This window comes from Lutjanus erythropterus, chromosome 4 (genome assembly GCF_056507025.1).
Source record: "Lutjanus erythropterus isolate fLutEry1 chromosome 4, fLutEry1.hap2, whole genome shotgun sequence".
Classification (NCBI taxonomy): domain Eukaryota; kingdom Metazoa; phylum Chordata; class Actinopteri; order Lutjaniformes; family Lutjanidae; genus Lutjanus; species Lutjanus erythropterus.
In genome coordinates, this window is record NC_139320.1 from 17,378,386 (window position 1) to 17,391,962 (window position 13,577).

General features: G+C 39.5%; 1 protein-coding gene across 14 annotated transcripts in view; it reads right to left on the reverse strand.

Moving 5' to 3' along the window:
• The window catches only part of rap1gap2a (RAP1 GTPase activating protein 2a), a 116,275-nt gene that overhangs the window by 18,829 nt on the left and 83,869 nt on the right, over positions 1 to 13,577 (reverse strand). For 6 of the 14 annotated variants that reach the window (XM_084717136.1, XM_084717135.1, XM_084717138.1 and 3 more), the window contains 4 exons: positions 5,714 to 5,749; positions 1,615 to 1,647; positions 433 to 465; positions 75 to 296 (listed from right to left, as the gene is read on the reverse strand). In XM_084717136.1, coding sequence (XP_084573262.1) covers positions 75 to 296; positions 433 to 465; positions 1,615 to 1,647; positions 5,714 to 5,749 — 324 coding nt within the window. Of the gene's footprint in view, positions 1 to 74; positions 297 to 432; positions 466 to 1,614; positions 1,648 to 5,713; positions 5,750 to 5,838; positions 6,037 to 7,094; positions 7,118 to 9,430; positions 9,512 to 13,577 lie in introns of those variants that run through there. The other 8 variants (XM_084717139.1, XM_084717140.1, XM_084717146.1 and 5 more) reach the window with 5 other exon arrangements.

A 13,577-nucleotide genomic window follows, 5' to 3' on the forward strand; every position in this document is an offset into this window, starting at 1 on the left:
TTTAGGTCAAATACAATAACCGACTTCCCCTGCTTAATTCATGGTGAAAGTGACATAAATACACACACACTGACCTTGCCTAGGAAGTGCTTGCGGTAGGCGCGGGCTGTGCTGTTACACTCCAGGCGATAGCTGTGCCCCCCACCAGGGCTCATGCCCTCCCCTCCATCCTCTTCCTCACAGAAACTGGACTCTGAGGAGGAGGGGGTCCCTGCTGGTGCCTCCACATCCTCAATCCAGTAACCCCCAAACTGTGGCAGGATTACCTGGGGGTAAGGACCACCTTTCTCCAGGACCTTAGACAGGAGGGAGCAGGGAGGAACAGAGGTAGATAAAAGAAAATATTTAATAAAATGTGGAAACACTCCTAACCAGTGGTGAGAAGGCTGTAAATGTGTTATGAGCGTATTACAAGAGTGAAAAATGACTCACATCTTCTATCCGTGGGTAGGGGATATAGTCATCCTATAAAGAGACAACACACACTGTTAAGATGCCTAATTTTAACACAGTGAACTTCAGTGACTTTCACCACAGTGATACAGTTACAAGCACAGCCACAGGTGCAGAAAGGTAACACGACTTCATGCCAGACGGACTCTCAGGTGATGATGCAACAGCCTGAAATGCACAGTCATCAGCGAACATCAATGAGGGCGTGTCACCCCTTGATGATGTCAGAGCTGTTTTGATTCAGTGGCCCCTGGGGCTAGGAGCTGTTATGAGCCTGTAGGCGTTTGGCAGTCTGCTAGCGTAGCACAGCTCCAGTGTATGACCTCTAAATAGTGCTGAGGCCCGTCTGCGCCACTGAGAGCACAGCGCTCCGGACAGCCAGTCATTTATATTCTGCAGCAGCAGGAGTCAGGATACTGGCAGTCCAGAGAGGATCAATTGACAGTTGGAGTTCATTCAACTTATAATCAATCAGATCAGGAGGTTATTGATTTTTCACTTTAGGAGCCCTGAGAAAAAATTGAAAAGCATTTACAGGGCTGTTAAGAATCCCTCATACACTCTTAGAAATAAGGTTCCAAAATAGCTTCCTGAAGAGCTAAGGGTTCTACCCAGCACCATTTGCATCTGAAGAACCCTTTTTATTCAACAAGCCATTTTCTGAAGAAAGAACTCTTCAAGGATTATTGAAATTCTTGAAGAACTCTTTTTGTCAAGGGTTTGTTGTACCATAATTGTAAAAGAGTTCTGAGTAGAACCCCCTGGGTCATGAAAAATACATACATGAAACACTTTTAAGTTTCAGTGTTGTAATTTTGAAATTACCATGAAATATTTAAGATTATTTAAAAGAGTAAAGTAATCAGACCTAGTCACATTAACGGTAACCTATGTTATATCTCATCATCGGTGTGATTAGTCATGGAGGTTCTCCTTTAGAACTCTTATAGGGTGCTCTGGATGAAACCTTTTGCAGATGGTTCTCAGTATAACCCTTTATGCTGTGTTATAGGCACAACCCTTATTTCTAAGACTGTAGGCTGACAGATGAGCAGATCAGGAGGCATGATGAAGCAGTGATGGAGGAAAGCACGCAGAGAAATGGAAGACAACACAGACTGATAAGATGTGTACAGGTGTGTGTCTGGTATCTGGTCACACCTTCCATTTTTTGGTCTCTTCAGCTTTAGGGACCTTATTAGTGTCCGTACGCAGCATGAGGACGGAGAAGCACAGAGGTCAAAAAGCTTTTATAATAAAAAACTGTTCTGGAACATTGCATTCTCATCCCCAGACCTCATTGTCTCTGTTTCCAGATGACAACTGAGTGAGTCATACATGCAAATGCACTTTCCTGCACACACACACACACACACACACACACACACACACACACACACACACACACACACACACAGGTAATACAGACACTTAGTCATCCTCTCTCTCTGAATCCAGCTTCTAGATATGCCAAGTGTTCCTCTCCTCATTTTTTATTGCCTATTTTGGGGACACAGCAGCACTGAGACGCAGGCTGAGGCCTTATCAGTCTGCAGTGTTTTGTAAATATATGCGGATATGAAAAGCCAATCTGGTAGAGACGGAGTAAATTGGCCAATTACGGTACAAGCCCAGTGGAACAGCTCGTTTACATGACTGAGCATAGACTCGAGGAAATGAACGCATGTGCAGCGGTTCAGAGTGTTCAACATACACACAACTGCCACCACTTCTAATGCCACCAATCATCAACCAAGAATCAGATGGCATTCAGTGCAGACTCACACTACACACACACACACACACACACACACACACACACACACACACAATTTACTCCTCAGTCTAGTCTGTAATGGTGTGTGTTTGTGTGTTTGTCTGATGTAGCAGCTGTTACAGTCACGGGGGAGCCATTGTCAACAATGCGCGACTGATCACAAAGGCTCTTAAGAGGCTTTAATTTTCAGTTGACAAAGATGAAGAGAGAACAAAGGGGGAGGACTGAGGGGTGACGTTAGGAGAGGAAGAAGAAAGGAGAAGGAAGAGAGGAGATTGGGATCAAAAAGGTGACCTTCATCAGCACCGTCCGGACTACAGTACTGAAGCACACTGAGTTTCAAATGTGAAGTCAGAGGTGGCAGAGCTCAAGAGAGCAGGTCGATGCCAGCAGAGGCTCAGAAAAGATGGATGAGTTGCACAGTGTGTGTGTGTGTGTGTGTGTGTGTGTGTGTGTGTGTGTGTGTGTGTGTGTGTGTGTGTGTGTGTGTGTGTGTGTGTAAGAGGAAGAGAGAGAGAGAGAGAGAGAGAGAGTGTCTTTGATCACCGGGCTGCATTGATGGACCATCATCCACTGGTCACACTTTTCAAATAACTTTGCTGATGTCTTCAGTCAGCCTGTTCTGCTGCATCTCCCTGAACAGCACCTTTCTACCTTTCTCCCTCTATGCTGTTAAGAGGAATCCACAATTCAAAATCAAAGGATAAGGCTGACTTTATTACTTTATAAAGGAAGATCAAAACTAAGAAGAACTAAGAAAACAACTCTGAATGATGATCCTGAGTATGTGATAATTGCGGTGGCCGACAAGGGCAAATGCGCTACATACACAAAAACGCACTGCACGTAAGAAAACAAACGCAAAAGGAAAATGCTGCATATCCAGTCCATATGTTGTGCAGTACATTGCTTAGCTTTCTTCACCTATACACCTCCTGCTTCTCCAAACTGGGCGTGTTTTGACAAACCATTACTGCAGGTAATACACTCACTGTGGATAAGTACCTTATACAAACCCAATTCAAATAATCTGAACTATCGCTTTAAGGGTATATTCAAGCAGGTTAATGAACTGAAATCAGGACAGGCTGCAAAGGGACACTATGAGCAGATGGATTACCTAGAGGATCAATGTACTGTAGGAGAAATAATCTTGTGATTAATGGACTTGGACCAGATAATGCTGGTGACACCTGAGGCTGAAACTGAGTCCAAAGTGCAAGAATTGTTCACCACAAAACTTATAAACTGTGGAAATTGAGAGACCTCACTGGAGTAGAAGGTTCAGGAAGAGACCTCCCTACCCTGTGTGTGATACTTCAAGCTATAAATAAAGATGATTTTAAACATGCAGTTTTATTTTTAAAAATCACAAAGAAAGTTCCTAAAACAGCCGGGCACTGTAGTTAGCAAACAGGGTAAATAGTGCATTTATTGGGAACTATTTTCAGCAGTGGATTAATACACATTGTGTCCTCTAGTGAGTATTTACAGCACTAGAACAGTGTATGTGGAATTGACTCAAAATAAACTCTCATTGATGTGTTTTAATAGTTTTTGGACAATACTGGAGCTCTGTTGCACAGAGGAATAAATTATAGGGTATTAGGCTTTGGCTACACCAGGCGGTACTTGTTAGTGGGATCAGTTCATTGCTGGTGGAAGAGCCTTCACTATTTCTTTTTGCGCTGAAGCAACTAATTACAAATACTTAAGTTACTGAAATTAAGTAGGTTTTTGAGTACTTGTAGTTTCATGAGAAGATGTTCAAGGCTGTATTTTTACTTGTACTTGAGTACATCCCACACACCACTGAGAATTAAACCATTCTTTCTTAAATTTAACTTTTGTCATTATTATAGTGTTTATACTGATGATACAGGCATTCTAATATGTGTAGTTTGTGTTTTATGTGTGCATAAAAATTATATTCAATTTAACAGCCCTGTTAGCACAATTCATGTTAGCTGCTGTTCCTAATTAGCCAGCCTGCTTGCAGAACTACCCATTTGCAAGGGCAATAAACATTTCCAGTAGAATACAATAATGTGTCTACTGCCTGTATAGATACTGTGCATTCTCTCCTTTGACATACATTATAGTAGACTGACAACCGAGACTGCTTTAACCATTACATCTGAAGAGAGCAGCACAGGCTAGCATAGGTTTGAAGACTCAAGATTTAGAAAAAAGAAGACCCTTTGATTGATTGACTGCTATTGATAATGTATTAAACATCAGTGGTTAAAAATGAATTAATACCCCAAGTAGTTTTTGAGAAAAGTACTTTGTACTTGATGACACTGATGCAACGTTCATGGGATGCTGGATTAAACTTACTTTCTCTAACTCAGTGACTCCTCAGTTCCCACCAACTTTATTCTGGGTCATATCTATGAAAACCAAGTTGGATTGGCTGCATGAAAGTAAAGGTCATTCTATTCTGAACTTCTGAACCTTTCCAGTAGGACTTCCCAGTTCATGCATTTTGGAGATCTCATCTTGGAAGATGAAATTATATATTTTTTTTTCCCAAAGTCCCTGCAACAAGCACTTCTACTGCTTATTGCATCTTCCTTTGGCCTCTTGTTCCCTCGTTCTTTTTCTGAGCCTTTCATTTCTCCTCAAACCTCATCTCTCCTTTATGTCTGTCCTCAGACCACTCAAATCCCCCTGGGGCCTGACAATGGCACAAAATGGTCGCATACAGAGAGACACAGACTGAAAAAAATCAATGAAGTCCATACAGAGAGGGACAAAATACTTATGCCAGTCCATATCTTTCAAGTGCTATTCTTCTCTGCTCCCAGCATACCCATTATCCAATCTGATCAACAGTTGGACCCAGCAGGGCGACCTGACTGAGTCATCAGTGTCTGTCTCATTCTTGTACATGTTAAAGACCATCTCACAGCATGTGCATTTGTTTTTTTTACATGGGGATGTAACAATACATCGATCTGGTTTGATATATCGATTCAGTGTTCAACAATAAAATGTTACCGATGCGAAGCAAAAAAATATCGATCTATATAGTCATCTATAAGATACACCATTATTTGAAATTCCCATGGCAGGTCTGTGTCACAAATGTTTGTAAGAGTTCAGTCTGTCAATTTAGTTGCTTTTTGTGAGCTGATATAAATTTAACTGAATGTATTAAATGGATATATCATTTGATGTTGATGGCAGGCCCCTGAATTGAATCAAATTGAAATCGTATTGTAGCAGACTTGCAAATATCGTACCATTGCCCAAAGAATTGATAAACTATCATATTATGATGAAACTTGTGATTTACACCCCTAGTTTTCAACCAATTTGAGAATGCCGTGATGGCACATAAGTTTCACAGAAGCAACTTTTATCCAAAGCTACAAACTTAGTCAAAGAGAAGGAGAGAAAGAAAAGAAATAGAGATGCAAGGATTATATTAGAAAAAGAAGCTGGATGCACAGGAAAGAATTAATGAGAATTTCATACCTGCATCCTCTCCAGCATATCGAAGAATTCTGCAGACTGAAAAAAGACAAGAAGATGATTACACAACATGTAAAACAGCTGTAACACTGCTAAACTTCACATTCAGAGCATCAGAATCTACTCACATCATACAAACAGTCACTGCCTGTTACCTGGTGTTAACTTACACCTTATATAAATGTTTTGCCACTTAAAGCAAAACCAAAATGTCTGAATGTAAAGCTCCTACATCAGTAGCATTGGTGTTGACAGCAGCAGATCTTGCTGACCGGCTGACTGCGCTTGACTCTTCACCGCAGTATAAACTTAGCTGTGTCAAGAGGGCAGGGCAGGGGAGAGACTTTCCTAACAGTCTCTCACACCCACATGCACACACCCTGATAAGCAACCACTTCCTCATAAAACAACACACAAACACACAGCGCATCGTTGAGTGCCATTCACACGTCCTCGCCCCCGGGGTTTCCACCTTGTCACATAAGCAAGTTGTGAGGGTGATAATGGTCGACATACTTTGTGTGTTTGTGCTCAGATTTTGACACGTATATAAAGTGAAAATGTGGGTGGTTCGAGCGATACACGTGTGTGTGTGCACTCACTCCCACACACACAGGAGATGTCAACCCATGGCACCAAATAAAACTTCCTGTTAGACAAAAAGTCTAGTTTAAAGGAAGGAATTGGCAGAAGCATGCAACAACAGTGAACACTTCCTCTTTGAATGGCTATTACATAGTGCACTGCTGCTGGATCACGATGTCACCAGTGTAAAAATGACTCACTTTTATTAGTAAAAAAAAATCAATACCACACACTAACATGCACTATCACAGTTACAAATGCATCAGCCTGGATCAGAGATGGGAGTAATTAAGTACAAATACTTTGCTCTGATAACCTTTCAATTTTTCCCCCTACCTTTTAACTCAAATATTGGTACTGATTCCTTGGTGTATCCATTAATGCATCACGCACAACAGATGTAACAAGATGAAATGATGTAAGAAGATGTAAAAAGATGAAAACAATGTAACAAGCCATGACAGCACATATGAAAAAAACAATATAAAAGTTGAAACAAGACAAAATGACAAGACACAAGACAAAAACAATGTAGAAGATGAAACAAGGGGAAAAAGAACATAACAAGAGGTCACAACAACAAAACAACGTAACGAGACGCAAGAAGATGAACAAACAACAAGACCAAAACTATATAAAATCCAAAACAAGACAAAAAAGACTTAACAAGACATAATAAGACATAACAAGACAAAATTTATGTAAAAGATGTAAGATGGAAATGACATGAAAGACATAATAAGACAAAAACAACTTAGAAAATGTAACAAGAACAAGAGACATAATGAGACAAAAGTACCTCAGAAGATGAAACAGACTCTGCGATGGAGGAAGGCGAAGTTCAGTTAGCTTTGTATAGAAACAGTGAGTTGAAATGTCCTTCAGAGGGTTACTTCTTACTTTCACAGTTTGAGTCCATTTCAGACCCTGAACTTTTTCATTTTTACTTGAGTAAAGAAATTGAATCAGTACTTCTACCAGTATTTTTTACACAAGTATCTGCACTTCTGCTTGAGTAAAGAATGCAGAGACTTTTGCCACCTTTGGCCTGGATGCTGCACACTCAGTAGCGCCATAAAATACAAAGCAAGACGGAAATAAATACCTTACCCAAAGCAGGAAAGTCTGGAAAGGTGATTAACTGGCGTTTTACAAATGTTTAAACAACTGTAAATTTGCAGCACTTAAAAAACTGTAAATGACTACATTTTGACAGCACTGTAATAAAAGCTACCTAAGTGAAAAATTATAAATGTCCACTCCCGTTGCAGACAGAGGCCCAAATACATGCAGAGCTTATCAAGGAGTTAATATTAACCAGTTAAAGGTGTTGTAAGCTGATACAGTGATGTGGCTGGACATGCAGAGTCAACATCAAACAGCCAGACCAACAATAAGAGCAGATGTCTAGATAGCGATGTCTAGTCAGCATGCTCTCTCATGCACATGTTACCAAGAGGTGTGTGTGTGTGTGTGTGTGTGTGTGTGTGTGTGTGAGAGAGAGAGTGTGTGGTATAATGGTTACTGGGATCCCACGAGGACAAAAGGAAAAAGGAAGATGTACAAAAAGCAGCTTTTGCAGCTTTAGCAGCTTTAGCTTTCTCTCCCCTTTGAATCTATAAAGACGTGAGCCACACATCCTCACAGACTGTTGACCATGACAGTTTAAAAGACACACTGATGCAGAGTGTCCCGGCAGTGCTCGAGTGGGATCCTGTAGCGCTGACAGTGTGTTCAATCATTGTCTACGTCCCCTACAGTGACCAGACAAGAGCAAGGACAAGAGTCACCTATCTGTCTTTCTGCTTTGCTGTCAATCTACAACAGGATGTATGTGTTTGTCTCTAGTCTGTCCTTGTCTCACTATGATGTCTTGTTGTCCTAGATGAACTTTTCTGTCTTCTTTTGTGCCCTGTTTCTGTATCTCATTTCTTCATCTAATCATTCTTTCTCTTTCTTTCTGTGTTTTGCCTCTGTCTCTCTCTCTCTAGCCCAGCAACAACATCTGTATCTCTTATCTCCCATGGCAACCCATGGATTAGACTGACTGACTGACAGACTGGCTTACTTGCTGGCTGCTAGAATTCACACATATTCATGTAAAGTCACGAACAGAATCGCAGCAATGATGATAATGATGGAGGGACTGTGGCCTCTTCATGTTATCTTCAGGATTAAATGAATATTAACTAAATGAACACTAATAAAGGCTGGGGAAAGGAATTAAATGGGAACACGCTATATTTCCTTGGTGGTGATGTTCTTCCTTTCTTCCTTTATTTCTTAGCTTCTGGGTTTACTTCCTGGTTATATTGGGGAAAATGCTTCTCAGGCCATGAGGGAATTTTTCACTGCAATACCATGAATGGCCACTGGGAAAAAATGTAGGCAAGGTTACGTGGCAATGCCCCATCGAGTTTTATATTATCCATCTATGCACCTCAGCCGGAGTTATTATTGTCCTAGCATGACTGGATGGTATATCCACAGACTCCTCTCTCCTGCTACAACACAACTCCTTATCTGGATCAAAAGGGTGATGGGACAATTGGAGACTGGCCTGAGCTGGTCTTTCTATCACATGTAAAGAGAGACACTCGTACAGTAAGCTCTGTTAGGTACCTGAAACACCGGCTGATATTTGCACTGACACACATTTGTATTTGATACGTCAGTCAACACAGCTTTGGTTTGGTCCCTGGGGATGCAGTGTTTTTAGGAAGCCAATCTAATCTTAATGCTGACTGTTTCTACAGCTGTAAAATATTCACAAACAAGATATGACATGTTTTGAAATGCTGTTAATTCTTGACTGGCTGAGTCTGATACTGAAATTGCCAAATACCTTTCTGATCTTTATATATTCTCTATACAGAATATTTAAAAAGTACTTAATTATCCTCAAGGTGATTAATAAAGTTCTTCCTCTTTTTCTATTGTTGTTCTTACTGTATTTTAAGCACATGAGATTAATATAAGCTGTAAGAGAAGAGCATCAATGAATTTAGCAGCACTGACTGACACTGAAGCACTTAAATGTGTTTGTTCCCCTGACAGCCTTTTCAAGCTGAGTATTTACTGTAAAGTTCAACACACAGCAGCTAAAGGTTTCACAGAATAGTCGACTATCCAAACCTGTGGTGCATCGTCTGTGCTCAGTCCAGTTAGAGAAGCAAAGACTCACACTTTCACTGTAAGAAAGCAGTTGTGCTGTTACTGCAGTCAAACAGTAGCTCAGGCTCAGGCAAGTGTGCTGGGGGTTGGGACCAATCAGATCGTGGCTCATTTGTAAACAGCTTCTCAGAGCCAATCAAGGACTCAACTATGTCACATACCCCCAGGCTGGTCCCACCTGCATTAGTTAACTCTTTACTGGTTGTATTTGAGACCTTTTTAACATGAATTGTTAATGGATAAAAATGTATCTCCCATCAACTTGTCAACTAGTTTTTGGGAGTAGTTGATGACTACTAAAGTACAGCAGTCACGAACACCCTAAAAGCAGCCCTGATGTTGTATTTACACTGTACTCAGGATGCTGCTGAGCAGTGAAGTGATGAATGAGTATAAGTTGTATGAACTGAGTTGATATCTAAAGTAGATTTACTTTAGATGGATAACTGATATGCAGGTAAAGATCCACACACTTTGATCTAAAAAGCAACAATACACATCATATCAAATTGTTTCCACCATTGAACTAAGAAAGAATATTTGTTTGTTTTTGGAATCAAAATGCAGACTTACCTTCACATCGGCAGCTAAATCTGAGCCATCTGTCCTTCTCTCATTTTTATCTCCCTTCTACAGTTACAAAGTGACTTTCCTCTCACTCACTTTTAATCTCTATTTTGCCTGTAAAGCTTAAACTGGAAAGACGAGTCAGGCGGCAAACTGAATCATTTGTCAAAACAGAACTGGTCATTCCAGAATGTACACAAAACACACATGCACACAAACAAACACACATCTGTCCCAACCTCTCTATAAGAGGAAAAGAAAGACAAAATGTTCTCACTGTATTTCTGTCATCCAGTATTCCAGCAGCTCCAGTATTGTTCTGCGGTTCGTGTGCCAGGTGCATAAAATCCCTCTTTCTGTGCCAGAGACTCTTTATGGCCATTGAGGGGCAATGCCAATAACTACGTTGTGTAGCAACAACATGTAGTCTGTGCAATCAAATGTGATTGTTTTTCTATTTATGAGTGAGGCATCATCAAGCACATGAAATGCACAACAGAGGATTAGATAAACTGAGATTAGTGCCAACCATGTGAAAAACATGGCCATGATTCTAGAGCCAGTGGATACTTTTTCTGAATATGTTTTTGGTTGCTGTCACAATTTTCTGCCTTTTTGTGGCATGCATCTGCACAAGGTTTAGCTGCAAGTCCTGAGTTATGAAAATAGGACACCATGATTAAATCAAAATATATTTTATTGACTTAAGAAAGTCAGTGCAGTGTTTTACAGTGTTAATTTCACGGGCAAATAATTTTCATCATAACTTTCTTAAACATTATTTTTTCACTGCCGAAAATGAGACACTTACTGATTAAAGAATAATTATTGATAACAAATTACAACAATGCTGTCAGCCAATAAAAAGGAAATGAAATGTTAGGTAGAGACAATTTGGGAAGAGATACAATGAGAACTAATCTCTTTGTGTACTAGGGAGGTTGGATTGCGTTGATCTACCTAGGAAGACAACCAGCAGACATTTGCTGCATGAAATTATTGCTGTCCTGTACTGATACACAGAGAAGTGAATGACCTGAAGATGCTCAGCTCATAATTTAAATGATTGATTGACACACTAAAGACAGCAAATGTAGAAAGTCACTATCCTCAAACTGAAACAAAAACAGAAAAGCACATTGGAAGAAATGTATACTTAGTGTTGGATATAAGATGTATGCATTACATTTAAACAAACCCATCAAAGGAGCAATATGTAACAACGGCTTGTCCAAAAACGACTACTGCAGTCTAAATAGTGAACTGAAGCCATGGACGATACATTAAAAAGGTTTAAACGATATATCATATACTGTTTATAGTTGAAACAAGTTGCTTCCCCTGCCTCATCCTCCCCAGACTCAAGGAAGCTCAGGCAGACTGCAGGAACACTGTTATCCTTAACCACTATAAACATCTACTCCTAAAAGATTATTAATGATTTTTTTAACTCTCACAAACAGAGACTTACTCATTCAGTTAACATTCAACATTAATTTGAGCTCTTATTAATATGAAACAAGCAAACAATGTGTTATTCTGACAATAGAAATAGAAATTTCATGCGACTGTTACTGTCAGAGAAGTGACTATTTCAGCTTAGCATGATTCCTTAACTTCTGATAACATATGATGGTAATTTTATGATTTATTAAAGTAAATATATTACAGATTTCTCCTTTCAAGATTAGTAGAATTCAGTCAATTAATCTAAAACAATTTTGACTACTAATATATGACTGAAACTAAACAGTGTTTTAGTCAAAAGACTATGGCTAAATCAAAATTGCACTGCAGCCAGTCTTGCACATGGGTTTGATGTGGACTGTGATTATAGCAAATTATAACCTTCAAACTTCTTAACCTTTGTGACATTAATGGTGAACCATTAGACCACTTTAGCTTGTGGTCAAATTGTGGGTTGCAAATTAATAATTGCCTAACGTCAGCCACACGCTGAGAGGAAATTTCATGTCGTCTTGCTTGAGTTATATTTATTTCATTTTATATTTTTTCTCATACATTATGGCCTTTTTCCCGGTCTTGGCCTGAACACATTTTCAGTCAGTGGGATCTTTTTGTCTTTCTCACCATGAGCAAACTTCGATTGCTCTCTTCCTCTCTGTGCTATCTCCCTCTGTGTTGTATTCAATAATGATGGCTTAGTCCAAGGTGACATACTGCAGAAAGTGGCTCCTTCTTGCAGGAGCCATCATCTATTTCCCGTATATCACACTGCTAATCTGCCTCCTTGCAAAATGTATCCTCTCCTTTATCACGCCGGAGGAAAAATGGGACATTCTTCAGGTGTAGTACAGTACGAGTGCAGTGCCATGTGAGTAACGAACGTCTGAAAAAAAAATCACACCTCACAATCTCGTGTAAATAGTAAAATGCTTTTCCTATATGTGCAGCACAGTAATATGTCACTTCATTTCTATTCTTATTCATTTTGGTTTTGCTCTGATATTTTTCAATTTGCAGAGTCACAGCTCTGTCCAAAGTTTCCTTGATGACAGTTTGGTTGAACTTGACAATTTGTGGTCGTGATACCATTAGAGTAACGCTTCAGACCTTTTCCTACTGTGGTCGGTAATAAACCAATCTACACCACAGGATAAATCAATTTCAATTTCTTTTTCATGACACAACCTTTTGTTAGTGACAGGAAACCAACCCCAAAGTCATACCAACAGCAAATGACAGTAGTCTGAAGGGAAATTAAAAATTTCCTCTGCCTCCAGAGGCAACTCAGCAAATATCAGCAATAATATCAAGCAGACATAAAAAAAAGAAAAGGATTACATCACTCCACACCCAAAGGAGCATTCATTGCAAACTGTGAGGAGAGGGCTTCGATTTCAAAAAATGATGTCACCATGAGTACTCTCTCCAAGGGCAATATTTGAAATAAATGATGAAGAATCTTCCTTGAACAGAGGCTGCTCTAACTTGAATTTGTGTAATCCTGATGACCTTGAGACTATGGGGCGGAAGTAACTAATAACAAACACTACTATTACTGCTACTACGACTACTACTACTAAAACTATTGTAATTAAGTCATTTTTTGGGACTGGTACATTTATGAGTATTTTTACAAGTCTGTAATTTTACTCATACATAAGTATTACACTTGTACTCTACTTTTAAAGTTGTAGTAATTGAGTGCTGAGTACAATTTGAATTAATATCCCAAACTTTCATTTGCATTTTTGTCACCAAAAAGGCTCTCTGATCACAAATGGGTGAATGACAACCATGAAAGAAACTCTTAGTTTATGAGAAGAATACTTTGTACTTTTTCATAAGTATTTTTAACACTAGTACTTTTACTTGTAGTTGAGTGACATTTCTGCAATGTAACAGCACTTGCAACAGAATAATCTTTCCATCAGTGCAAAATAGCACAAAACCAAAAAATCATGCAGGGTGTATTCGCTGTAGAGTGCCGTGTGTAATGAACAAATTCAATGTAGTGAATCTACATACTGTACATATTCACATAGATGCAAATTTAATAATTACATTTTTTTCAGCT